The sequence below is a fragment of the Lottia gigantea genome, assembly GCF_000327385.1.
Source record: "Lottia gigantea unplaced genomic scaffold LOTGIsca_5, whole genome shotgun sequence".
NCBI classification, from domain to species: domain Eukaryota; kingdom Metazoa; phylum Mollusca; class Gastropoda; family Lottiidae; genus Lottia; species Lottia gigantea.
In genome coordinates this window covers 1,455,415-1,483,270 of record NW_008709715.1, presented here as the reverse complement: position 1 = coordinate 1,483,270, position 27,856 = coordinate 1,455,415, and the positions used below count along the sequence as shown (strand labels likewise).

The 27,856-nt window shown below is 30.1% G+C and overlaps 2 protein-coding genes across 2 annotated transcripts in view; one reads left to right on the top strand and one right to left on the bottom strand.

Moving 5' to 3' along the window:
• Positions 1–8,296, top strand: part of LOTGIDRAFT_228947 (hypothetical protein) — a gene marked incomplete at its 5' end in the record, with an annotated part of 8,830 nt that extends 534 nt beyond the window's left edge. The window contains 17 exons of the mRNA XM_009061805.1: positions 50–229; positions 450–657; positions 853–922; positions 1,178–1,468; positions 1,754–1,902; positions 2,160–2,310; positions 2,455–2,607; positions 3,032–3,177; positions 3,382–3,460; positions 3,646–3,743; positions 3,981–4,076; positions 4,221–4,296; positions 4,524–4,654; positions 4,782–4,946; positions 5,270–5,348; positions 5,688–5,817; positions 7,679–8,296. Of these exons, the coding sequence (XP_009060053.1) occupies positions 50–229; positions 450–657; positions 853–922; positions 1,178–1,468; positions 1,754–1,902; positions 2,160–2,310; positions 2,455–2,607; positions 3,032–3,177; positions 3,382–3,460; positions 3,646–3,743; positions 3,981–4,076; positions 4,221–4,296; positions 4,524–4,654; positions 4,782–4,946; positions 5,270–5,348; positions 5,688–5,817; positions 7,679–7,734 (2,258 nt within the window). The 3' untranslated portion in view covers positions 7,735–8,296. The remainder of the gene's footprint in view (positions 1–49; positions 230–449; positions 658–852; positions 923–1,177; positions 1,469–1,753; positions 1,903–2,159; positions 2,311–2,454; positions 2,608–3,031; positions 3,178–3,381; positions 3,461–3,645; positions 3,744–3,980; positions 4,077–4,220; positions 4,297–4,523; positions 4,655–4,781; positions 4,947–5,269; positions 5,349–5,687; positions 5,818–7,678) is intronic.
• A 432-nt stretch (positions 8,297–8,728) lies between these two features.
• On the bottom strand, positions 8,729–27,502 carry LOTGIDRAFT_228946 (hypothetical protein; the record flags this gene model as incomplete). Its single annotated transcript, XM_009061804.1, has 22 exons — positions 8,729–9,872; positions 10,441–10,554; positions 10,738–10,762; positions 10,949–11,137; positions 11,417–11,493; positions 11,801–11,969; positions 12,320–12,483; positions 12,833–13,446; positions 13,595–13,753; positions 14,097–14,175; positions 14,622–14,804; positions 14,963–15,242; positions 15,487–15,530; positions 15,750–15,824; positions 17,463–17,528; positions 17,733–17,823; positions 18,694–18,791; positions 21,543–21,620; positions 23,078–23,179; positions 24,188–24,208; positions 25,865–25,961; positions 27,462–27,502. The coding sequence occupies 22 exons, from the start codon at positions 27,500–27,502 to the stop codon at positions 9,771–9,773; spliced, it is 2,868 nt and encodes a 955-aa protein (XP_009060052.1). The 3' UTR covers positions 8,729–9,770.
• Positions 27,503–27,856: the final 354 nt, after the last annotated feature.

Here is a 27,856-nt window from a genome sequence, read left to right as displayed (position 1 = left end):
TTATATAGTTAGAGTTATTCAATCAAAGGAACACGCTGTCTTTTTATAGATAATGATGGGTATGCACCAGCATCACCAAGAACAGAAGGTGATGAAGAGTATGAGATGGTGGATAGAAACAATGGTCCTACATCGTCTGGTCTGAGACGAAGAAAAACTTGGAGTGCTCAAAATGAAACAGATAGAGAAACAGCTAGGTTGTTAGAGAGCCTTCCTAGCAGGCAATTAGGTATGTCATATTTTTAGTTGTTATGATACGTTTTTAAACAGAAATATACATTGTTGGTCGTAATGTGCCTGCTTTGTAATCGGATGCCTGTCACTTCATTAAGCATTTCATTGGTGGAATTTACACTATAACATTTGACCAAAACATTTATGTTGATATTAGTTAATTGATTCCTAAATCCTCATTTATCTTATGTATTTATCTTTTTATCTGATTTCAGAATCTTTAGCCACGACATTAGGTAAAGATACCATACATTTTAAACATAGAAGAATGAAGTCCTTCCATGGAGGATCTGGTGTTGATCCATCAAATGAAATAGCTGATGCTATGACTAATGATCCACAGTTTGCTGAAAAGACAGAAGATGAAATAGAAGAAATGTTAAAAGGAATGACCACTACTTTATCAAGTAAAAGAGTGATCATGTAAGCTGGTCATATACATGTACTGGAAAATACAATTGCTCCATATTTGATATTGAAGTGCAAAGTGAACAAATCTAATTGCAAAATGGTATTATGCATGAATAAAATGAAACCTTTTATTTAGGTCTTCTTTTGTTTGTCTTTTTCATGAAATTTGTGATTACATATTGAGAATCAGAACCCTGTTGATTTCAGGCATAAAGTCAGTTCTAGAAGAAAGCGTGGTGTAGGACGTTTTACAAGATTTAAATATAATGTAGCAATGGTAAGTAAGGCCAGTGTTATTATAATACCAAATCTTGATGAAGTGTTCAAAATGCATCCGATATTGAGATTGTCTTGCAGATACCTTTTCCGGGTGTACCCATTGGCTAATTTTACTGACTTATGTCCCATGTCCAAATAATTGATTTAACCCAAGTTGGTTACACCTTTGAGAATGTTTACACAAATATATGTTTTCTGCCAAAGATCAGGTCAGCTTATAGTCAAATAATTCCCTTTTTTCACTCTTTTTCAGAATTGGCAACATTTTAAGTATAGTGTAGCTGAAGTGATGTATTCACTAGAGTTATGGAAATCACATCTAAAACTAATTGAAGGTCATTTTGGTACAGGGGTCACTTCATACTTCTTATTTTTAAAATGGTTATTTTTGATCAATATTCCTGTGTTTTTGTTGACATTAGGGTTTGTAGTATTACCACAAGTACTATATAGATGGTTAAAACAAGATCCACCAGGTTATATTGAGCCTAGTGAAAATAGTACTTATGTGTCATTTACTGGTATTGAACTACTTACAGGACAGGTGAGTACTTGATATAGAAATTTGATCAATTTTCAAGTTCAAACAATAGAAATCTATGTCCCTGAGCTATTTTAAAATGAAGACATCTTGTGTTCTTGGTTGAACTGGAAGTTTGAATTTATTTTGAAGTCATATAGTTGTTATAAAATATCAATCTTCTACAAATAATGCATATATCATATGCCACATACATACATTTTATTTCATTAATGATGTTCATTAGAAAATAAAACACATATGCAGACTTGATTTCTGACAGTTAAAAACTTGCTATGCATATTTTAGGGTTGGTTTGAAAATACTGAGCTATATTATGGTTTCTATACAAACAGAACAATTAATTTGATTGGTAACCATAATTATGAGATGAAATATGCTTATCTATTTACTTGTGGTGGATATTATTTATTATGTTTGATAATACTAGCTACAAGGTAAGACTCATATGTGGGGTTATTGCAAAACAGATCTATTCAATTGAACCCCTAGACAAAACTGCCAAACAATGGTGTATATAGCAAAATATTATGTTGTTTTTAGGTATATAACATGTTATGTTATCTTAAAGAAAACATAAAAGGCAGTAGGGATATCAGTTTCTATTATGTAAGTCAAATTGGTGTAAATTAGAAGTCAGAATAAACTATGATATATATAGCAATGGTAAATTTGATGTTATGTTGTATTTCAGTATATTACAATCCTATAGAAAGTATTATATAGAAGGCAGTGGGGATATCAATTTCTATTATATAAGTAAAGTTTTCAATGGTTGGGATTATGGAATCACATCGGTAGAAGCAGCTAGATTAAAACACAAGAGTCTGTTTTTAGAATTATCGGTAAGTTTTTGATGGAACTTATTGCAAATTATTTAATTCTGAATGAAATTCAGAATACCAAAATTTTTGTAAAGATTTTTACTGAGATAGGAAAATAAAATATTTCACTGCCATGTTATTATTTCATATCCAAATTTTTTTTAGGAATATTTAGCGGGTTTTAAAGGAAAGAAAGAGAAGACATTATCAGCTAAATGTCAATTATTTATGATAAGATTATGTACTAATATAGCAGTACTTGGTTTAATTGGTGCTTCAGGATATCTTATATATTATCTTTCTTCTATCATCAGAAGGGTAAGTTTTCATTATTTTACCTTCTTTTGTGAGGTCATATGTTCAGCTTTAAAAGAGCTGCAAAAAACTAATTATTTAAGAAAAAAAAAACGAAAAATACTGAAAGATCATCTCTATGTAACCAATTTTATAAATTGCAGATAAAATACAATGCATTTATTTTAGTTGTTACTAACTTGAAAGTCCAGTATTCAATCCCTGCAATGGATACCTTGAGATTCTACAACCTAGTTTCCTTTTTGAATTAGGCTGTGCCCTTTAAAGATTCCTCATACAATGTATGGTGCAACCAGTAATCCCAATAAGGTGCAGAAAAGTCCAATATAAAATACTATTTCATTGTTTTCTCTTTGTTAAAGTCTATCTTCACAACAAGAATATAAGGTTTGTTACAGTGGATCTGTAATCTGTAATTTATTTGTAGATTGAGATACCATATTTAATAGATGTTTTAGCTATACCATTGTGTATAACTGGTGTACATTTAATATTACCAATATTATTTCACCTGTTAGAGAGACTAGAATGTTACGTTAAACCCAAAACAGAACTTTATATCCATATGATCAGGTACTAATATTTTTTCATACTTCATCTCAGGTTAATGTATATTAGGTAGGCTTAAAAGACTTTAGTTTATTTCCATAATTTTATATGTATCATAAAAGACAAAGAGCCAATATGGAAGACCTGACCCTACATGATAATGGCCACACTTATATCTCTATCATACATTTGTGACTTGTTTTTGAATTGTCACAATATTTATTTTAGAACAATGACATTAAAAGGAGTAACTTTGATAGTTTTAGTTAATTTTTGGTTTACAGAATTATCTAAAGACAGTACTTTGGTAAGTAGTCCTATTGACAAACTACTCAATGCAATTGAATCAAGATGTTTTGTTTCCTTATTCGTCTTGACAAGACAAATTGTGCAAGAAACAAGGTGATTTTTGAGGCTAACATCTCTTCTGAGGATAGTTTCTAAGAAATATTTTATAGCTCTTGTAATCTGATTGCATATTTATTTATTCAGTGTTGGGAAACTTATGTTGGTGAAGAAATCTACAGATTAGTTATTGTAGATTTCATTTTTACACTTCTGGTTACTTTTCTCTTTGAATTTATGAGAAGGTAAATTATCCTTTAACATTTTAGCATCATTATTATTTAGATTTATCTGACACATTTACCTGTGAATTTTTTTTTATTTTGAAGCAAAGAAACATCTGTTTTTACATAGATCTATGCTGAGACAAATTAGCATGTTCTTTAATACTCTTAAAATTTGAGAATTTCTAAAAAACTTTCTTAATTACAAAGAGTAACAAAATGTTTTACATAGCACTAACAGATGCTAATTCTTTTCAGGATCGTTGCAAACTATTGCATAAAATCATTATCAGTAGCAGAATTTAACATTGGTAGAAATACTATGGATCTTATTTATTCGCAGACATTATGTTGGTGAGTAGATATTTTATAATAGAATTCTATTGAAATTTAGTAATCAGGTACAGTGGCAAGTAATTAAAATCCAATGGTACTTACAGTCAACAGTTAATGGTGAAAATATTGTGTCACTGTCATAATATTATTATTATCTTACAGGCTGGGTACATTTTATTGTCCACTTCTATCATGTATAGTACTGATAAAACTTGTTATTATATTCTACGTAAAGAGGGTAAGTGTGGATATAGATTTTATGTTGATCAATTCTCTTATAAAATAAGAGACAAAGAACTGTCCAATTTTAAGTGTAAAAAGTGCTATGGAGATCCCATAAAGTTTGAATTTATTCAGTTGTTGATTTTATGGATAAAAAAGTTTATTAATTTTTATATCAATGAAAATTTGAGAACTGTATTTGTGTCTGAGGAGATCTCAATGTGGTATTATTTTGGATTACAGGTCAGTGTCATACAGAATTGTCAACCATCAATGAGACCATGGAGAGCTGCCAGATCACATACAATATTTCTGGGTTTTCTATTTTCTTTCTTTTTATTAACAACTGTAGCTGTAGCATGTGGTATTATATTGTAAGTAATGTCCTTTTATAATTCAAACTGTTATACAAATTATGTCCAAATCTTTGAAATATTACATAACTGAAATGATCTGCACATTTTTTAAGTATTTAAAATTTGAATCTTGAATATATTTCAGTGTGGAGCCAAGTGATAATTGTGGTCCTTATAAAGGTCAGAATCAGACTTACCAAGTTGTAACAGAGCTAATAGATTCCTGGAAAGATGATTATACCTGGTTAACTTACACCATAGAATTTATCTCATCACCAGGCTTTATAGCAGCTGTTGTTATAATATTGGGGTAATTCATCATGTTTTATATTAACCACTTTTATACAATAATATACCTTATATATTATCAACTGTTTATAGTATAGTATACATTACATGGGTTAGTCATTGTGTTCTTTTTTAGCTGTTCAAAGGGAAAGTCATCTGGTTCTTTGTAGTTGTTTCATGGGAAAGTCATATTATTTTGATGCTGCATAGGTAAATCATCATCAAGGATAGTTCTCGTTGAGTTTTATTAAAGATATGTCATCCTGTCTATTGCAAAACTTTCAAGCATAATTTCAAGGAATTTAAAAGTATTTTGATGGTTATTGTTATTTCTTTGTTTTGTAGAATGGGAACATATTATTTAAGATTAGTTATGATTGGACATAAACAAATGGTCACATTGTTAGAACAGCAACTTACATTGGTAAATAATCATTTATAAAAATACACAAGACACAATATTAAGATTTTCTTAAGGGTCTTTATTTCTGTCATTTTGCTGAAAATAATTCAGCTTAAAGCGTTATTGAAACCTACAGAAGTATGATCTCATATTGAGAAATGGGGACACAAGAACAAGTACTACTTAAAATTTCAAGGAATAATCCAATCTAGACATCCATCAACAACTTTAGTTTTATATAATTTTAGCATTATTAAGTAATATATTTCTTTTGATTTTCTATAACTTTTCAATTAATTTGAAAAAACCTGAAAAGTAGCTTAACTTTAACATGTCTGATAAAATGATTTTACTCTACAGGAAGGAAAGGATAAAAACTTTTTGTTAAAATTACTACAAGATGTTAATAAGAAAAATAAAGATAAAAAGAAGACGTCACGTCCTCTGACTGCTACGTCTTATTTAAGTGATGATACAGTTACATCACCAGGTTTGTACCTTTTCCTAAGGACAGGATTCAGTGCTCTGACAATTTGGGATGTTTATATATTATATATAAAGATAAATGCTGTAAAATACTAGTGCTTGAGTCAATTATTGACCGCAATACAGGTAAATAATCAAATGAGAACTCAAAATTTAATATCCATTGGCTTATTTTTCATGAAGTTGCTCTAAATATAATATGTGACTAAGAATCAATAATTCATTATATATTATTTGAAGATTTTTCCAGTAGGCCTATCTGGAAAAAAATTTTGAATGTCTTAGTACATTTTTCACAGAGTTTATTTTCAAAAAGAACATTTAAACTATTCCAAGTTTCTGGAACTCTGAATCTTGTTTTATATCTTTAAACACATTAAGATTGTTTTACAAAGATAATAAAATCATCTTTACTTTATCATTATTCAACATATTTTTTAAGATTTTAAGTCAATTGTATGCAATTTTTTGTTTTATTTGTTCTGGACTCAGCAAGTAGCATGTTTAAAAAATTGATTGTTTTCACTTCTGGTTGATGTGGATTGCATGGGATTATTTCATATTTTTGATAAAATTTTCATCAGATTTAGGTGAACCATCATACAGACTTGGTGATCAAGGTCTTTAATTGAATACTTTTCTTGTATTGTTTTATGGTGTTGTTGTACTAGGCTTACTATGTATATAATAGAATGATGGTGTGAATTGTGAGTCTAGTCCTGTATATGAAAATCACTGGTTTGTGTTGCCTCATTGATTGTGCATGCCCTTTTTTTCCTTAATTTTTCTTTTGTCATTTTTTTTTTTTTTTTTTGACTTAGACTCTTTTTATCCCACTAAAACTGAAATCAGAATTTTAACAAAATTCTTATAATTAAGTTGATCTAATATTTATCATTTTGATATAATCTCCTTTACAGATAATAACTTTCATAATTGCAGAAATGATTATTAACTGAATGACCTAAAAGCCTTCAAATCTTTCATTTGACCAGTCAATTAAATATTTTTTTAGATAATTCTTCACTTTGTGTTTACTAGTACTGTTTCTAATAATATGATTATTACTATAAGAGAAATTTTAGATGTGCTCAGATTAGTAAGATTCTTCAGCCTTTTTCATTTGTTAATAAAAACTTCTTATACCCCCATTTGTATCACTAAAACTTCCTTTTCTCTATAGAAGTATGCCCACATCTTAGTTTAGTGATACTTTTGATTGTTATTTTTGCATAAACTGCTTGAACTTCACATGATATGTATTATTAGTCATGCTTAGTAGTCCTGTTATTCAACACAGCTCATTAGTATTAACCACCATCTTTTCTTATATTTCCTATTAGCTAAGATAAAACACATTTAGTTTATTTTTAGAGCATTTCATGTTTTAAGTATCTTTAGGTGTCTGTGATGTGCATGTCTAATCATTGTTACTAATAAGTATTTATTGACATAACCATGTCATTTCTCATTAAAAAAGATGCAGCTTTCTTAAATTAGAACAAAAGTTTCACAAGAATGATGAAATTACCTTTAAATAATCAATTTGATCTGAATTAAGACATAAATTCAGGATTTATAATAATCCTCACAGCAAGCAAATTTTTGAAGCTCAAGTAGTAAATTCATGTTTGTAAACTAAAAACATGCTGGCTTATATAGAAATATAGATAAACACTGATAATTCTTGATTATTCATCATACATACTGTCTTACTGTATAACCGCTAACATATTCTTTTCTTAAAAGTACCTAATAGAGTCTAAATATAACTTGAATTAGTATCATACAACCTATGCCCTAATATATATTTCCAGGGTACATGTGTATCGAATGATAAAAGATATTTTGGTTTTTTTTTACAGGAGGAAGGACATTTATTCGTCAAGTAGCTGAGGCGTCATCAAGAACTGGATTGTGAGAGTTGATAGATGAGATATAGAATTCCAGTATTATATTATAATGTATATACAAGACAATGATATATAAACGAGCAACTTACAGATCTTAATGTTACTAAAAAATTGTTAAAATAATGTTTTAAACAAAATTAAAGAGCGTCTTTGCGCTTGCCTCAATACAGTTATTGACAATTTTTGTATTTACTCTTATTAATAGCCTTTTTCCTCTTTTGTGATATAATAAAAAACATTTGATGGTCTCTGTGGAAATGTTAGTTTACAGAAATCAAAAAGGAAAAGATTGTTCAGATGCCTGCTTATTTCATGAATTCTTCTATATAAAATGTGTTAGTAATTCAATATCATTTACCTTACAGAAATTATTCCATTATGAATATAATTTTCTACAAAATATAGCATTTTAATACGCAATATTATAATTTTAATATTTCAAGTTAAATGTGTGCCTTATTTTATAATGACTTATAATTTATTTTACATACAATATATTTTATAACTTTGTTTTTATATTTATGTTCTTGTGAAACTGACCATTGCAAAAAATAATGGAGATAAAGAGTGAACGTAGACTCAATGTACACAAAGATGAAACGTGATAAAAGACAATCATGCAAAGTCTTATATCCCACTAGTCCAGCAATTGTGCAAAATAGAAATTTGTGCAACTCTCATAGGACTACTTCATAAGGAAGATAAGACGATATTTTCTCTATTTATATTTGGTAGTAGAGAACTATTAACAATGATATATTCAACAGTTCAACTTCAATAAATTTTTCAAATGGTATATAGAAAAAAGCATGTTTTCATATAGGCCCATATATATAATTGTAGGTATTTGGTGACTACACAGTTTATCTTCTACCAGAAAGACTATTGACAACCCAGCAGGGTAGGCCTATAGTAGGATTTTCTTGCCTTACTATGATTGGTATAACTTGGCCACAATATTACCAAAATTGAGCTATAGATAATAAATGAAGAATAAGTAGTCATACAGGACGGAATATAAATATTATACAATATCACATAAATACATAAACAATATCACATTAATACATGTACAATATCACAATTCTTATAAAATGTATAAATCTGATATTAAATTTAACTGATGGTTATTGTAATAAAACAAAAGAAATAAATAATATATGTGTAATTATTATATTACAGAGATACTGAATAGTGCGGTTTTTATAAACCGTTTTCAAAAAGTATTTTTTCTTGTCTATTGATATACAAAATATTTTGTTATTCTTTATCTAATTCTAGGCTGATAATAATTTTCAAAAACAAGAATTAGATTTGATAGCCTAAAATATTGATCATTACGACCATAAGGATCATGTTATCCGGTATTCAAGTTTGTTTTTAAAGAAATCTTTAAAGATATGACTAGATGGTTTATCTTTGATTTCATTCAGAATATTTACTAAAGATCTGTCTTGAAAATGTACACAGACATTGAAAAAATCTTCTAAAATAACAATATAATACTAAACTATCACAAAAATATCACAGATAATAAATCGTTTATTATAACAATGTGGTTTTCTCCAATAAACATTTAAAATAACAAATAAATATACAATTTTTATATTCCTATTACTGGATTTGTCCTTATCACAATACATGATAAATTACATGCAATATATACAATACAAGTTATATCCAAACATAACAAGCATTAAAAAAGTTGTGGAAAATATCAGGACTGTTGATTTGTATCTTGTGCCAGACATGACTGACAAAAATACTCAGACTACAAAATATGAATGTACATCCAATCTTGTATTTTACTCCCAAGAATAAAGATCACATATTAAGAACAAAAGGTAATTTCTAAGAATATTGTTTTATGTTTGTGTATATTGGTAAAGAAATTCAAATGAACTGAATTATAAGTGTATACAAAAAGAAACAGGAATATTAAAATAAAAGATATTTCTATTAAAAAATACATTACACATAAATGCATTATCAGATTTAAAAGAGAGAAAAAGCACTTATATCTGTATTAAAATGAATGAATGATTCATTCATCATCTTCTTCTACATCTTGTCTGATACTGTCTAGAAATGATTTCCCTCTTTCTTCCATTTTAGCATGTTGTGCATCATAACTCTTTCTTCGTTCCTGTTAAAAAAGCCCAAAAAATAAACCCTCAAGATATGGATGCATACCAAAACTAGAGTGGTAATGGTAGAAACCTAGTTATTGTATTAACTATATATCTTAATCTGATAATTTCATGTGCAGTTATTACTGACAGCAAAATCTCAACAAAACTTGCATAGGATGTAAATTGCGCTAGAGCTTGGCATCATAACGCAATAAATAAATACAAAAAATTACAAAATATTGTGATATATGGTTGTTGACACACATAATTCAACAAACAAGTATTCAAAACAGATTTTTTTTTCATGATATAGAGACTTAGAGATATTAATTGTTTTACTGTTACATTTGTTTCAAAAAATAATTAAAAAAAACAGATATACATCCATATTGTGATATATTAATGCTCCATATTGTCATATCCATTTAAACCAATATCGCCTTGCCAACTTTGATTACTGCCACCAACACTATCAAGCAGTAAGCTTTTTCACAAAAACAGCACGATAGGTATCAGAGGCATGGTATAGTTCCCTATAACTGATAATGAGCAAAACAACACCTTATTAGATAAAAAGATTACCTCAATTTTTTGTATTTTTCGTATGTCAGAACCTGTAGTAGTTGATGATTCACCACCATTTACAGTACTGGTTTCATCTCCACTACCTACATCAGCTTTATAGGAGGTGGAATCCTGAAATTGTACAAAACTCAATGTAGTCATCAGCATCACAATTTCGCATATGGGTGCTATTAATCTCAATGAATCATGAACAAGTCTTAAGCATTACAGTAGGCATAAATGAGTTTGTAAATAATTTAGGAGTGGTCAAAGCCATGAGGTTTGCATGATGAAATGAAAAAATAATTTCCTTACCTTATCAGGATCCATATTAGAACTACTAAAATATAAAAATAAGCTACTTAGTTTTTTTTGATGTCTAAATCTAAAGTGGAGGAGTAAATCTATATCAATTAATTTTGAGAGTTTCAGCTTATTGCATCAGGGGTTATATTTAAACAATACAATATTCAATATGCAACTTATCATAGATCAAATGATACTTAAACAACAAAATCATTTTTACCTTCCATTGAACATTTTAGCAAATCCACTGTCTGGATTACCAAGTTCTCTTTCACAGGCACGTAGGAAATCAGCTACACTGTGTTTCTCAAATTCTTCAGCCAAATATACTGGTTTTCTACCAAAAGTGTCTTCAGCTGTCAACACTGATCTGTTGGCTACCAGCCACTTTACACATTCTAAATGGCCACTGAATAAGGGAAAAATCAAAATTTAAAATCAAGGGGATTAAAAAAAAACCATGAGAAAGATCAAATTTTGTAGGTTGAGCAATGGGCACAGGGACTTAATCACATATTTCTTAACAAGATTTAACTCAGCCTGGTATCCAACTCTAGCTATTTGTCAAAATGTCAGGTGCTGGTAAAGTTCTTAACCATTTTGAGAGCCAGCAATTAGAAAAATTTAGCAAAGGTTGATTTTCATGGACATTTGGAGTTCTGGGTACCATCTTATTTTTACAACTTACCCTCTTGCTGCTAAATGTAGTGGTGTCTGTTTTTCTATTGTTTCACAATTGACTTCTGCTCCCATTGCTGCTAATATCTGTAAGAGATAAGTATATATAAATAAATATCAATATCTTTATCATTCTATAACAAAATTTCAATGCCTTCCAATTTCCAAGTGTAGTTATCTACACACAATTGACATAGTACAGAAACTTCAACATCTTATAAATTCTTTTCAGGAATTTTTGTCTTTTAAATTTTAGCAATGGTAGCTCTATCATGATCAAAGATAAATACGTTTTAGATTTTCGTTTTAAAGAGAAAATCTACCAATGAAAACAAACTTGTTCTAAGTGTTGTCTTTTATGCTTTTGACCAACTAGTACAAAATGACCACCTACCATCATAATATTAACATGACCATGTAAAGCTGCTAAATGCATTGGGGTATAACTTTGTGGTGTTTCTTGGTTCAAATCTACACCCAATGCTGCTAACCATTTAGTTACTGAAGTTTGTCCATGAATTACTGATTTATGTAACGGTAGTAAACCTTTTTCATCTTTTGATCTAAAAGTAAGTATATATATCAATACAAATAAATCATTTGGTCATTTATTTTTGTTCAAAGTTTATTGATCAAAATCATTTCATTCAGTATTACTATCATCACATTTGTTAGAGATAAAAGAAATAAATCTATGTATGTTGTGATATCATCCAACACACAGTATCACACGATATTTATGTTATCATTATCCAGTACAAATTTTCTGAATTTACAGGAAATCTTAACAGAAAAAATAAGTATCACATAAATAAGAAGAAGCTCTTTTGAATCCCTCTATTAAAATAGATTTATTTTATTACTCCTTATGAAAGCATACTGATGTAATCTAATAAATATTCATAACACTTACTCCTTTAATTCAGGAAATCTATCAAGTAATTGTTTAATACGTTCTATATGACCATTACTAGCAGCTTCATGTATAGTCATACCATGAGTTAATATTCGTTTATCTTCTTCCATTCTATCTTCACGTTGTCTTATAGAATCTTTCTCTGCTGCTTCTAAACCAGCCTACAAAATAATAGCACATATTTTCTTGTCTTCTTCAGAATTTTTAAAAATCTAACATTAAGTTCACTGACAAGGGGAAACCAGGTTGAAAAACCTCCAATATGAATCGTATCTTCATAGAATCTTGGAGCAAATCTATTTCAGGCAAAGGTCTAAGACTCATATTATTTATGAAATATGTAATGTAGAGCACCTACTAAACTGAAACAAGAGCACTGCCTTCATTGTTCCTTATCAAAACAAAACCTGGTTAATAAACTTTAAATCATTAATCCTACTGTACATTTTCTTCTAACCATTTTATATTGAGTCTCTAATTAACATTAAAACACAGTAAAATAAGACCTACCTTGTATCCCTTTAAAAAATCTACTTTATTATCATTATCTTCTTCATTGTTATTTCTAGATTTTGATGATTTACTTCTCTCTGTTTGCTTCTGCTCCCTTTTTTCTTCTCGTTCTGAATCTCTCCTCTCTTTTTCTTTTCTTTTTGTCTCTGATTTCATTTTTTCAGTTTGTCCCCTCTTCTCAGAATCTTTAGATAAGAAAGTAAAAGTTGGACCATTTGCTTTATTGGAGGAGTCATTGCTAATTTTTCTTTGATTAGCTTTACTTTGGTGTCTGGGTGAACCTTTTAATGATATTATTGTCTCTTCTCGACTTTCTTCTTCTTCTGTTTCTGATTCTGTGTCAGATCTGGATGTACTTGTATAGGAGTCACTGGTATAAGTTGATTCACTTGCACTGCTCTCTTTCTTCTTCTGTTGAACTTGCTTTACTTGTTTGGATGGTTTCTTTTCTGGTGTAACAACTTCAACTGAAGATGCACTTGTGTCTGACTTTACTCTTTGTTTCTGTTGTTGTTGTTTTTGTGAGCTTGGAGGTCTGTCGTGTATTTTTGGAGTTTTTGAGACACTATCTGGCTTTACTCTTGGAACTGTAGATTCATAAGGTGTAATTGCTGAAAGAAAATTTAAAAGTCTTTATAATTTCTATTTGCAGGAGTGACATTAAATAATAATGTTTCAAATAAAATAGAGTTTAAGTCCTAGTTTCTGCACCTGTTTGGACCAATGAGGACAAATTCAAAGAGAAATATATTTTCTTACGTTCATTTTCAACAAGGTTCCTATCTCGTTCAACTGATAAATAAACATAAGTATTTTTATCACCATTCTGACCAGTTAACCATCTATTACAAGTAAAATCATAGACTTTTTTAGCATGGAAATCAGAAACAGTAACACACTCTAAATACCACGCATAACCTGAATAAATTAAATAAAAATTGAAAGCAATGACATATTTCAGATAAATTTGCCAGAAACGCCACTTTGTTTACCAAATAAATAACTTAATATCCTTGCTAAGACCACAATATTGTAGACATTATATCTGAACAGTCTTATATCATACTGTGTTACTTGCCTAAAAGAGATGCTTGGCAGTGTGCATGATAACAAATTTGAAAACACACAAACAATACTATCATTTCTTATTTTTGAGGTACTTCGTTACAACATGATAAGGTCCTATTTGAACAAGATACAAATCCTAAAAGCAAAAGATTATCCTTCACAGTAGTAATTTTACTCTCTGATTTTAACTTACTTAATTCTGGTCTGTCATGACCTATCTTGATTTTCTGTATTTCACCAACATGATGTGCTGATATATTAAATCTATCTTCCTATAACAAAGCAAATTAGCAGTTAAATACAACTTAAACATAACTTGTCATTCAGATATTTGCTTCTGACAGTTGAAATATAGCCTAAGAAGATAAACAACCAAGTATAATATAAAAAAATAAACATATTTGTGTTTATAATGTGCTGAAAGTGTTTTCTTAAACTAGGGGTGCGCACTATAGACAGTGACAAAACAAGAGGGAATGTTTCATTGGAGGTTCCCCAGTTAATATTGACATTATACCATTTTAATTGATTGCTGATGATACTAAAATGGAAGACTCAGTTCACAATATAGATGTTCTAAAATCTTATAATATTTTCCAGTTTTACTCAAAGGTAGAGAGGGGTGTAAAAATTCGCATTTAAGGCAATTACAATTATAAAGCATATGAATTCTGTGAAGAATGATTATAAAAAGATAAAAAGAAATTAAGTCACATACCTTTCCTTTCTGAAATTTCAGTTTATGTGTTGTGGATTCATCTAAGGTTATTTCTTTGGTGCGACCATGTTCCCCATATAGAGTGATTCTAACATCAGCTTTAGTACTAGCACCATTGACGGTACCTGTTATAACTATTACTTCATAGTCTGTTATAGGTCCTTCTTTCACTTCATCTTCAGTCTAAAATGCAAATTAATATAGCAACAACAAAACAAAAATTCTCCAATGCAGTAAGACTATTTAATAGACCAAATCACTGATGTTTCTTACAAAAACAATTAATTCTACAAATCCAAAAAATTGTTAACTCAAGACTAAATAACTGACACTGTACTTACATGATCATATTTCTCTAACAGACGACGTTCTGTTTGTATACCAACAGAATCATTAAACTCTGTTTGCATTGATACAGAAACAGCCACTTCTTCTTGGTCTGTTTTCTTCCCATCATTAATATAGGTACGGTTTCTTATTCTTTGAGATGATTTAGGTGGTGCTGGTGTTTTAAGGCGTTTGACATCATCAATAGATATTGAAGAGGAATGGGTAGAATCAGATGTATTAGATGGTGTTGGTGAACTAGGTCTCTGTACAGGACTTCTGCTAGACTGTGTTCTAAAATATTCAAGTCACAATATCAGCATTTTCTTGAAATCAATAAAATACATTGTATATGTACCTCAAAATATTATGTTGACGAAAAACAAAGAAAAGAAAATACCTTGTATTTCTTATAAAGATGAAATTTGAAGTTAACACAACAATGACCAGCTTCATTCCTTTTTGGCACATTTTTCAAAAATTTATCAATACTTTACAGAAATATGAATGTTTTAACTGAAATAAATGCAATTCATACCTTCTAACATTGTTATCTGAGGCACTGCTGTTACCATCATAGTACTGTAAAAAAAATTACAAAAACCAAGGCGTAATAAAACAATGCACTTTACAAGATTTTGATTCCAATTTTTTCATATTTATACAGTTGATATAGTTCCATCGTTTTCATTGGAAAAAAAAATCTTAGAAATTTTTTATAAGTATTCTAACTTGGTGAATAGTAACAAAAAAATTTGACAGAATTAATTTGATTTCCATAGAACACAAATTGATTCTTACTTTGAGTTGTGTATTGAACACTTTTCTTCCATTAATGTCATAAGAATATTTAGCTGTATGTGGTCGTTGGTTATCCTTTTAAACAAAATCAACAAACATTCATTAAACTTGTAATAAACATGTCTCATCTAAAAATCTTACAAATCTAAAAGCATGTTTCAAGAAACTATCAAAGCATTGATTCTAAATCAAGCATACATTCATACTGAATCCACTTACAATTTTACAAGATGTATGCTTATTTAAACCTGTAATGCAGTAATTCAAAGCAAGCTTCATCTAGTTCAAAATCTACAAGCATCTCTCATGAAGCATAAAGGTACAGAGGTGTGAGGTACAGTAAAACCCCTCCAATCCAAATTGTCTGGTATATGAAGGTCCTATTTCACAAAAACATAACACAGACTAATTCTACAATGAACTGATTGGCTTACAATAAAAGATCACAGACCAAGTTCAGTTTTGGTGGAATAGGCAAGGGTTCCACTTAGTATTAATGTCAAACTCTATCAATGTGTATTGTTCTAAGACACCCAGAAAAATTTGTGATATTAGGATTATGGTACCTTATAATAATCTGCTGAAGCTCTTCGAACTCTAACTAAGAGTCTATGTTTTCGTGGTCCACTCTATATATACACAATAACCATGCAATGTGAAGAAAGCCATAGATTAATAAGGTGTTATACAAACATTAACAGTGCAGTATATTGGGTGGCTCTTAAATGACTCACTAATCATTGTGCAGATTGAAATCCAAAATTTTATTAGTACATATCTTGTAATTTTCCTTCAGTAAGGGAATTGATTCAATTACAAAATCAGACCAGAATGCAGTGAAAATCTGTCAGTTTATTGTGTTATATTTTGTGGGGTCATTTTTAAAGCCCCCCCTTAATACAACACTAGGAAGGTCTGGTTATGCATGAAAATAAACAAATATATCTTTGATTGAAATCCTGTCCTGCCAAAGGAGATGTAAAATGAAGCAAGGGTTGTACACATTACAAGTTATATCTAATGCAATACCAATCCCTTGTATTAAATAAACAGAGGCCCACTCCCTCTATATAAACTTTTAAATTACATATGTGCTAATAAAAACTTCTACTTCAATGAAAAGCCTTTTAAAGTGAAAATATATTTTAGATCTTTAGTTTTATTATCTTTTATGTCAAAGATTTAAAAATATGAATTCAAAAGTAAACAAATACTAATTTATGAAAATGCAAACCACTCATTTTTATTATATGCAATCTTTTTTTTCTTGGCGCCATTTAGTACATTATCCCTGATTTGTTTATTATAGAAGATATATTGTCTAAATAATACAATTTCCTCATTGTGACTTTCTTCTTATTCTATTTGCATACAAACAATATATTCTACAGATAACATTACTACATTCTATTTACTATACATAACAACACTACAATTACTATTATAACAGTGACTACAGTATGAGATTCCATTCTGAATTTTAGGACAAACCAAATCCAAATTTTAAATTCAAATTACAAAAAAAGTATATTTAAAATGTAGTAAAAATTGTATATTATCTAATTATTTGGCCTCATGAATTACAAATGAAAACTACCAATTTATTTCATTGCAAATGTCACATCCATGACAAATATTAGTTTGTCCAAAATATCCAGATATTGTTATAAACAACATTCATGATGGTAAAAATTGAGTGAAAGTAGAATTTACCTCGAAAGAACGAGGAGCTGTTTGTGGTCGAGGTGAGCGAGCAGAATCCAGAGATTCTACTGTTTCCTGAAATAAAAGGAGCAGAAAGACATATATAGCTCAAAAAAGACAGTCTTGAAATTGAGATTTAGAGTCATTTGATAAATGTTTATAAGAAATGCAGAAAGGTTGAAGATCAACTAAGTTAAATCTACGAAACTTCTAAAAAGTCAAGTCTTCATATCTTTGATAATGACCATTCTTCTCCTAGAAAAGTATAAGGATACTTACGGTAGCAACTAGTAATTTGGCGGCAGCATTAACTAATCTATTGGTATCAGATTTGGTTGTAGATCTTGATAAAGATCTTGTTTTGGATGATCTGGAATAGAAATATTGCAAATGATGTATCCTACTTCTGTTCTCACATCTACAACTGAGCTTCAATGACAAATTGCAGGAATATTGTTGGTAGTTATGATCTTCTGTTTCCAAGAGAATTAAACATTCTGTAGAAAATGGTATGTTCCTGGATTATGCCCCATCCAAGTTAATGATCTTCAACATTTATGTTTCTCAAAGAAAGTAACGAAAAATTCAAGACTTCATTTCTGGTGGGTTGTATTAGATAGGTCAAAAAGTCTCTGATGTTGGAATCAACAAACTCTAATAGCTGTCACCAAGTTTCAGAACAAGATGACCACTGCTATAAATCATGTTGTTGATGAGAGATTTTTACATGATCAATTCAAACCATCAGAATTCTGGTGTGATAGTATGTAAGGAATGTCATAATTAATTCATATCACAAACATAAAAAACAACATTTTCTCACTAATTAATATGCCTTCTGATATCAAATTAGAATAGATCAGAACATTTTATTTCTATGAAAATAGGTTATTTTTTATCTTCATTTTTAAAGTTGTTGTGTGCTCGCAGTTTCTCTGAAACTAGGTTAAATTAGATTTAACAATTTGAATAGCAATTAACACACAAATTTCAGTTTAGGATAATCAAATAAAATTTTGGATTTGCATTTTGTTGAAATTCGGTGGCAAAATGTCTTCAGATTGTTCTTGCCAGTGATGTTATAGAAACTGACGAGGGTTGCCGTGTATTCTATTTCTAACTTTGGCAGAAAATTCTCACAAAAAATATACAATTTGTTCGGATTCCCTGGAACAGGTGTCAGGTTGTCAAAAAAAGATGAGTATATCCAGTCCCAATAGCTATTTTGCCCTTTCATTACCTGGTTTTTGCTGATCTAGTTCCTACACTTGTGCTTGCTCTAGGTAGTAATTGAGGTTTAGCTGTATAGATATAATAATATTCAGGTAACTTGGGACCCTAGAAAATGTAATATAACCTATGTATACCCAACAACAATATAAAAATACACATAACAATATAATGACCATAACACTTGGTATTCTTTTATAACTTTGTCAATAATAAAGTTAATGAAATCCAGCGTTAGCTTTACAGGGTTTAAGAAGAATAATGTATTTCGCTCCCTGTATTATATTAGTAATATTCAAACTCTTATCAAGGTCAACTACTTCTATAACAACACTAATGTCATTATCTGTATTTGGAGGCTCCATTTTCCATTGATTTAAAAAAAAAAATCAACCAATACTAAACTTTATCTCATGAAAAAAAATTTACGCAATAATTTGACCAATCATCAATTAATATAAAACTAACAGAAAGTTAATGTTACTATATCAAAAATATTTTCACTGTTAAAATAGTGCTCAATAATATGGACTCATATAGCCCTTTTACACTAGGCCCCGATAAAGAGAGCCTGGCCCGGATCGGTTCCTGGCTCCGATCAAAACGTCTGTTTACACTGGCGTTCTGTGATCTGGGCCAGACCCACTTTAAATGGAAATAAGCATGCGCTCTCTAATTGAAAAGATTACAAAAGTCAAAATGGCGGACAATAACAATAATTTTCAAGATTTATAATGGCTGCCGATACGGCAGTTGTAAACCCTGCACATGCGCAGAGGAAGTTTTAAACAGAGCCAGGCATGCATTAAGTAACTTAATTATCATAATTCATAATCACTGCATATTTTTGAATCACAATTAAATTCTGTCTGTACTTAAGAGTTAGGAAAATTAATCAAACATTGGAAATGATATTTCAAATGTGGTTAGTATAAATCACAATGGGCCAAACATATTCTAACATGGCACGAAAATGAGTAATATTGATTAATTAAATTCACATGGAGCCAAACTAATCAATTTGGAGAAATATTTGGCACCATCCCTTGCCTTAATCCTTTCAAATAAGCATATTAAAGACGTTCAATTTAATCAAAAAAACAATTTTCACGATATCAAGATCAAGTGCTTTAATAGTAGTTAGGTTAGAAATTGGAATTGTTAAATAAAAACAAAAAAAAAAGCAGTGAGTATTTACTTCTTGTTAACACTATTCTAATATTGTGCAGAAAATAATTAATAGCAGGAATCTACTATAAATAATTAGACCATGATTAAGAAATGCAACATTTCTCCTATCTAGTACAAGCTACAAATTGAACGCATTTTTAAGAACAAGAGCAATAACCCATACTAAATATTTTTCAATTTTTCTGATTTTCTAGAGGGTTTATCCTTGTTTGATAACAAACACTCAATGCCAATTTTCGTCAAAATCCATCAATAATTGTGCCTTCTAGAGTGTTTACAAGCTAAAAATTGAATGCGTTTTCAAGAACAAGGGCAATAACTTATACTAAATATTTTTCGATTCTTCTGATTTTCAATAGGGTTCATCCTTGGGTGATTACGAACATTCATACCAAGTTTTGTCAAAATCAATCAAGAATTGTGTCTTTTAGAGTGTTTACGAGCAATTGTGTACGGATGGACGGACATGGTTGACGACAATATACGCCCCCCCCATTTCATGTGGGCGTATAAAAATAATTGGCAAACTGTGTATAAAGATAAATTTGTTGAGAAAATAGTAAAAATGGCAATTGTGAAAACAAGACTGTTATCTAAAATAAGCAAAAACTAAACATAAACTAAAACTACAACAATGACTACATTAAGTGTACCTTCTTGTGTTTACTTTTAGATGATTTTGTTTTCTTTGATACATGTGGTAAAGATGGGTCTGTGAGCTTTATAAAACAAAACAAAGTTTATATTCACTTCATGCAATGCAATTATCACTAAAACTTGTTTGTGGTGCAGACACACTCTTTACCCATTTGAATCTGTGTCTTTATTGTGTTCAAGTCGGTTAAACTTGTGATCATTTTGCACTTAAACGATCAAGTGTTAGCATTCAGTTGACTTACTCATATAGCTTCTATAAATCAAGATGCTGTAAGCCATGATCATGCCAGTACAATGTGATTTCTGTCATGCTTATAATACTTTGTGAAATAAAACATGCTTACAATGTGCATTATGCAATCATACAACGTACATTATGTAAACACTCATAATAACCAAATAATTATGCCTTTGTTAAAAATGTCCCCAACAATTTTATTGTCTTAATTAAGATATTATCATAGCATATACATATAGATTTGTTGTTCACATAGAGGATCACTAGGCTAATTAAAGTGTAATTTGACAATCATCTCAAGTCAAGAAACAGATGTTATTCAATCTTTTTGTGTGAGGTCTCATAAAACATTTGATGGCATATTGTAATTAGTATCTGTTATCTCTTTATTTTACTTGTAGGGAAAGTCTTGACCTTTCTTGTATAGCATAGAAAAGTGATGGATTTATTTTCGTCTTAATTATAAATTTTGTCCAGTCCATTAAGTCCAAAAATGTTTTGAGCCAGTGAATATGATATCTTCCGGATTCTCATCTGATGACTGGTTCTTAGAACTCTAGAATCACTTTAAGTGAATATAAAGATCCTATTGCAATAAAGATTGGCTTAAATGGTATTTGCACTAGCCACATCATAATAGGGCCAAGTTTTTCTAAAATTACAGGACCAACAAAAGTTGAACAGAAAATTACAATGTTCATAAAAAAGACCCAGATATGCATCAATCCTTTTAAATCATAAAATTTTTTATTTTTCACAAAATTTATACTCACAAGAAAATGATAATTGGTCATGTGTTTCTTTATTTTTCTTTTCACCTTGTCCTCCCTTGGTCCATGGGTATTGTAGGTCTAGAAAAAAAATGAAATCAAGAGGGAAAATATCTAGAAACTGAGTGAGGATAAAAATTCCTGAGAGCACATTATATCATTGTACAAAAAATACTGAAAGAGACAGATATAGTTCAAGGAAAAATTTTGAATTATACAGCTTTTCAATCATGAAGCACAGCTCTTTTGGAACTGGTTTTAAAAGCTTTGAAAAAATGGAATTGGAATTAGAAATTAGTAATTAGGCTTGGTTTGCCACGCCACTAAATGTAAATATTCCTGCTTTTGTAAAACGAACTTCATGTCTTATTTAGCAGCAGAGTATTATCACTGTATCACTTGGAACCCATGAAGAACTATACATGACTTCATGTAAGATTGTTATATACATGTATAGATAGACATTAACATATATAGCAATTTAGCATAACCAGATTGCAAGAGTACTACCTTTAATAGCACAAGATAATAGGCCATTGGAATTTATCGAACATATTTATTCCAGTAAAAGGATTGTAAAAGGAGTGTATAAAAGAGTTATAACAGATTAAGAGTTAAGAATTAAGAATTAGCCTAGATTATAATACAAGTTAATATCATGTCCATAAAATCAGTCAGCTGAAAGAGTTATGTTTATTATATTAACATAATGTTAAGCAATGCTTTATAATATACATTAATAACATAGTTCATGCATGTCATCTTATATCATAAACTGCATTCAATTCAATCTAATACATATGTTTTTTGTACTGTTATCACAATACATGAATTGAGCAATAAAAAAATTAATGTGCAGTGTGAAATTCAACAAATCAATGCAAAATCTCACAGTGCTGTTCTGTTTAAATTTTAAAATAACTATTTGTCAAGGGGCAATGGGGAGTGGTTGGCATACAATGATTGGCAATCCAAATTATCTCATCACACCTGTTGACAATGTCATGAGCAAAAAAACATATCAATAAATATATTGAATGTCAACACGAATCTTCCTTAAGATGTTGTTTATTTCCAAAGACCTCTATTGAAAATCATGAGACAATATTGTAAGATAGTGCAGTATGAAAATGTTTTGTTAATTTATTAGCTCGTTTAAGGATCCTTTTCATCATAAAAAAGAAAATTATGTCTGTCATCATTCCTAATTTATTGAGCCTCCTTCAATACCTGATAAGGCAAATACCAAAGACCTCTTATTTTCTTGAAGAAAAAAGATAAACAATCAATGCTGCAATTAAATACTGCATTGTAAGTGACATGCAATTCTTATAAGTCTAAACGGTTAGCTATTAATTAACAGTGGATGTAAAGAATCTTCAAAATGATGTGTTCAAACATGTTACATTATAATGTTAAAAGTGATGTAAGCATTTCAATTAATGTGAGAATCAAATATATGTGAACATATCAATTTATGTGAGCATTTATCTAATGTGAACATTTGCATCATATGTTAGATACATGCTTATACTTACTGTAACACCACTCATATTGACTATAGGAGTCTCTGTTTCATAGCAATCATAATAATAGTTCAAATAGTCATCTTCTGAATCCTCATATTGTAGAGATGGAAACTGTTAATGGTCAAAAGATAATCAAAAAATGCTCTCCAAAAATAAAGTCTAGAATCTGATAATAATTATAGTACCAAAATATCCTTCAAAATTAGAGATCCTAATACAATAACTGACATAAAATACACATTAACCTATCCATTAAACTTTCTAATATTTCTGTCTTGGCTACAAAATCATTGATAATTAATGATCCATTGAAAGGAAATCAATACAGATTTCTATGTTAAAAGTTGTCTAATATAAATTGATCTTTTATCTGGTATGACAGGTGTGATAAATTACCTTCAATTGTTTATTATTAAAGATTTAGGTAGCTGTATACAACTATCTTGAAATCATTCACTACAGAATTATCACAATCTTATATATCTTTAATCATAACAATAAATCCAAATTTAAATTCTGTCATAATATCGTATTCTGTCACAATATCAATTTACTCAAAACTATCTGATATCCTTTAATAAATTGATACACTAAAGATATGAAAATATGAACTCCAAGCAAAATGAAGTAATATATTGTCCTAATCAACAACTGGTTGCCAACAGACTGAGTCTAATAAATAGATCAATAATACCTCTAATACTTATATACTATACAGGTGGGAGAGTATTACAAACCAACAGACCAGAACAATCCTTTGGCAAGAACTATATTCCCCCTTACATAGGTATGGATAGGCAACATATTGTTTCCCCAAGACAATGTAAACATTTATACAATCTAATTAAAATTAGCAATCTAATTAAAATTAGATCACACCTTCATTTCGTTATTATTTTTGGTTTGTCTAAAAAGATATAAACCATGGTCGCATACTGTTAGCATTCATTACAACCGATCACATGCCATGCATAATCCGTGTCTAAATATTAACAATGAATTGATACCATGATCTAAAGTAGAACAATATTACAAATGAGATTATGAGACTGCCGATAAGCGCTTGAAAAAGTGATTCTGATAAGCGGTAGAGTGGCGTGTGATTGTCTTTATAAATACCTGTATCAACATTAATGTTTTCTGTAAATAGAAGAGGAATGGGTCAGACAGAAGCAAGTTTGCTTGCATTATCTTCTGCTGGACAATAAGTTGGTCAAGTTTGAATTCCCTTTAGGATATGAGAGATATTTGAATTCCTTGGTAAGTGTTTTTGAAAATTGACCTATTTTCAACTTTCAACCCCTGGTTTGGAAAAATATCTTACCCTCTCAATCTAAACTGATAAGCTTATATCAAATTGTTCGACATCAGTGACCATAAACAGAGAGACAAATCCTACACAAATAACATCACTAATAAACATCAATTAATTAATAATCTTTCATCAACTGATGACCATTTCACTTTAAAGTGACATTTTACGGTGTAAATTATGAAATATTTATAATATCATGGTGCAGTTATGTAGTATTTAAAAAATAGCTAAGTGAACCCAAATGAAAAATTTACAATTTGGTGGGATATCTCAATCGAATTGAAACCAGTTTTTGCCACCAACATGTACAATAATTTAAAGAATCATAGACATAAGAACTGTAACTGTTATTATTGTCTTTGTGGTAGACTATATCGTAAGATCTACCCCTTGAAATCACCAGAAAAAGAAAAAACTGGTTATAGGGCATTCATCAAGTAACTGCAACTGAAAGGGCTAACATCAATACAGATACATGCTGTCATTCTCCTTCATTTTCCACTGCAAACAAGTAGACTGCGGAATTCAAACATGACAGAGAGAGCCTTGATGACCACCTGCTTCCAGGAAGGCCTACATTAGTAACAAATCAAGAAAATATCACTTGGGTGCATGATATGGTGTTGGCCGATCACAAATGACTGTTAATCTTGTGAGCATCTTTCAGAGGATTGAATGTATTTTGGTGCTCTTGAAAGATGAAATAAAAAATTTCAGATTCCTGATGTCCTATGATATTTATGCCGTTTTGAAGCAGATCCCAATGATTTTATGGCTAGATTTGGGCCCCTGCAACCCACCTATTTCCAAAAATAATTTTACAAATTACATATGTTTCAAAATATTTGTTGACAAGCTATATACAGGGTTCATAACTGGTGTCTTTACTTGTTGGAACTGTCAAATTTTATCAAGGTCTAAAGTTTTGAATAACATATAAGTTTTTTATGCAGAAAGTATTTTGATGGGTCAACGGAGGATGGGCTATAGTTGTTATTATATATTTAATGTACGGAAAGCTTTAGTTGTTTTTTTGTTGTTGCATCATTTTTGCATGGGATAGAAAGAGCATATTTCGAATGAATTAGGTACATTGGGCTCTCATCACTTAACATAACAGAAAATCTTCATTAAGGCACACAGTGAAAATTGACATCTACCAAATCGGATTTACACTCCAACAAGGTTCACAAATCATATTGAAGCATTCAAAAGTTGTCAATTGTTCTATGTTGTGTCATGGTACATGATTGAATCTCCCAAACCCTAATTTAGTTGTGTAATTTAGAATATAATAAAAGGCACAGGAGGCCATTTTTTTTTAACAAATCATACTTTATATTTTTATATTTGCATATACTCAAGACTAATATCAACCCCCCAAATGGCCCACCTGTCCCTTTAAGCATTGTCATGGGGAAAAGAAATAGTACAAATGTATAATGTCAACTAGGAGTATAATAAAAGAATCCAAAGTTTACCATTTTATAAATCTGCCCATCAATGTCTCTGCCATTTTTCTGGTGCCCAGTTAGATCAAAACCATCCTCTAATCTCTTGACATCACAGTAATATTTCCTGAAAGAGAAATGAAAAAAAAATTGAGTTTAACATTCTACATTTCAACAACTGATTGTAAAAAAAACCTTCACAAGGTATTTCTGAAATTTTTGGCATGGTACAGATTCTGACACAGGTAACAGAAGTTGCTGTTAGGGCTTGATAAGATCTTCCAGATTAGAATCATACAATGGCTTAAGATGCCGTCAAAAGTGGATTGTGTTTTCAATGACCAGGTCCTAATTGAGTATTTGCTCAAAAAGTTTCAAATTGCTCAAACTTTTTGAACACCTAATGCTACTCTGATTCTTTGAATAGGTTTGTCAACTTGGCACTGTATTGAGAAATGGCATAATCCAATAAATGATATGGTCTTATTAACCTGTACCGTATTAAAATAAGCCCACTACACTTAGTTTTGGGGGCGTGAAAATAGAACAGAAATGAGCAATGAGCTCATGTAAACAAAGCCCAACATTGCTTTGTCGCCACCTGTTTGAAGAGATAAGGACACATTTTTTCTCTCGGCTTCAATTCTTTAAAGAAAATCTTACTCAATTCTTTACTGTACATATTCATCAAAATATGTAATGGCACACTGCTTTCGATTTGTTAACGTTCGCAAACAAAGAGTCTTAACGATTGATTTGATTTGATTGGCTGAAATTTACTACCAATACAGTAGGGCCAATTTTGATTGCACAATATTTAGCTATGAATACGTAATTTTTCTCACTTGTGTTACCATGGCCGCATGGAAGAATGGGGGTGTGATTTGGACACGATATGTTGTCCAATAAACTAATTGTAGAGTTTAAGCTAAAAATTACACATAAAATTTCATAAACTGGTAACAACATTAAGTGTGTGACATAGTTTGCACTTGAGAAGGATTTAAGTCGAATTTATCCTGGGTTAATCTGATTCGATTTAGTCTAAAAACCATTTATCCTATATCAAAGCAAATTTGATTATGGTAATCAGAGCATTTATTGTAGCAGCAAATCAAATTGATATACGTTAATCGAGTAAATCAACTTGGAGCGTCTTAGCTCTGCTAACTTCCGTTTAAGTAATGGCGTCCAACATGTCAAAGTTCAACTTGATCAACTTATAGGAGAGGTATAGAAAAATACTTCCTGCCTCGCCACCATCTTGGAAACTATAAATAGTATAATGTTCATTTATCCTGCAGTATAAATCAGATTCGATTTGTGATGTCATTCTGATTAGATTAATCAAATCAGATTTAAGTGCGTAAAAATGCCTTTAAATTCGTGACAAATTTGTCTACAGTCTTAAACTAATAGGTAGGAGATATTTCTTTTAGGATCAAATTCAATATTAAGAATTATTTTCTAAAATGTTTGAAAATTGTGATCTTTTTCTCCAGACCCAGAAATAAAACTAAATATTGTGTCCCACACTTCCCCCAGACCAGTGACCTTTTAGTTTAGTTTAGATCTTAGATCTTAGATCAAAGGTTTAAAACACCTCTTAAAAAATAGTTATACTTACAATTCCTTAGCAACAGATTTAACGATTGAATTTGATGACATGATATCAATATAATTATTTAAAACTGATTAAAAAACGAGATGAGTGAATTTAATCAATTTTTCACATCACTATTTTTCCTCTTTTAACCCAATAACTTTTGTAAATATTGAGATTAAAGGGCGTTAAATATAGTGCATGAAGATAGTTAAATTATAGTTGGGTACTGACTACAATTCAATTTGAAAGAGATAAAATGTTTTTAAAGAAGCTTATGGGATGAAATCATGATAGAATTCCATCATTTGTTAGCTTGAGTTAGAATTAAGAGTTGCTATCAACGTTTCTAAGATAAACGATATTCATCCGCGATAGAACAGGTGCCCGGTTAATTCGTCACAAAATAATTTTGGTAC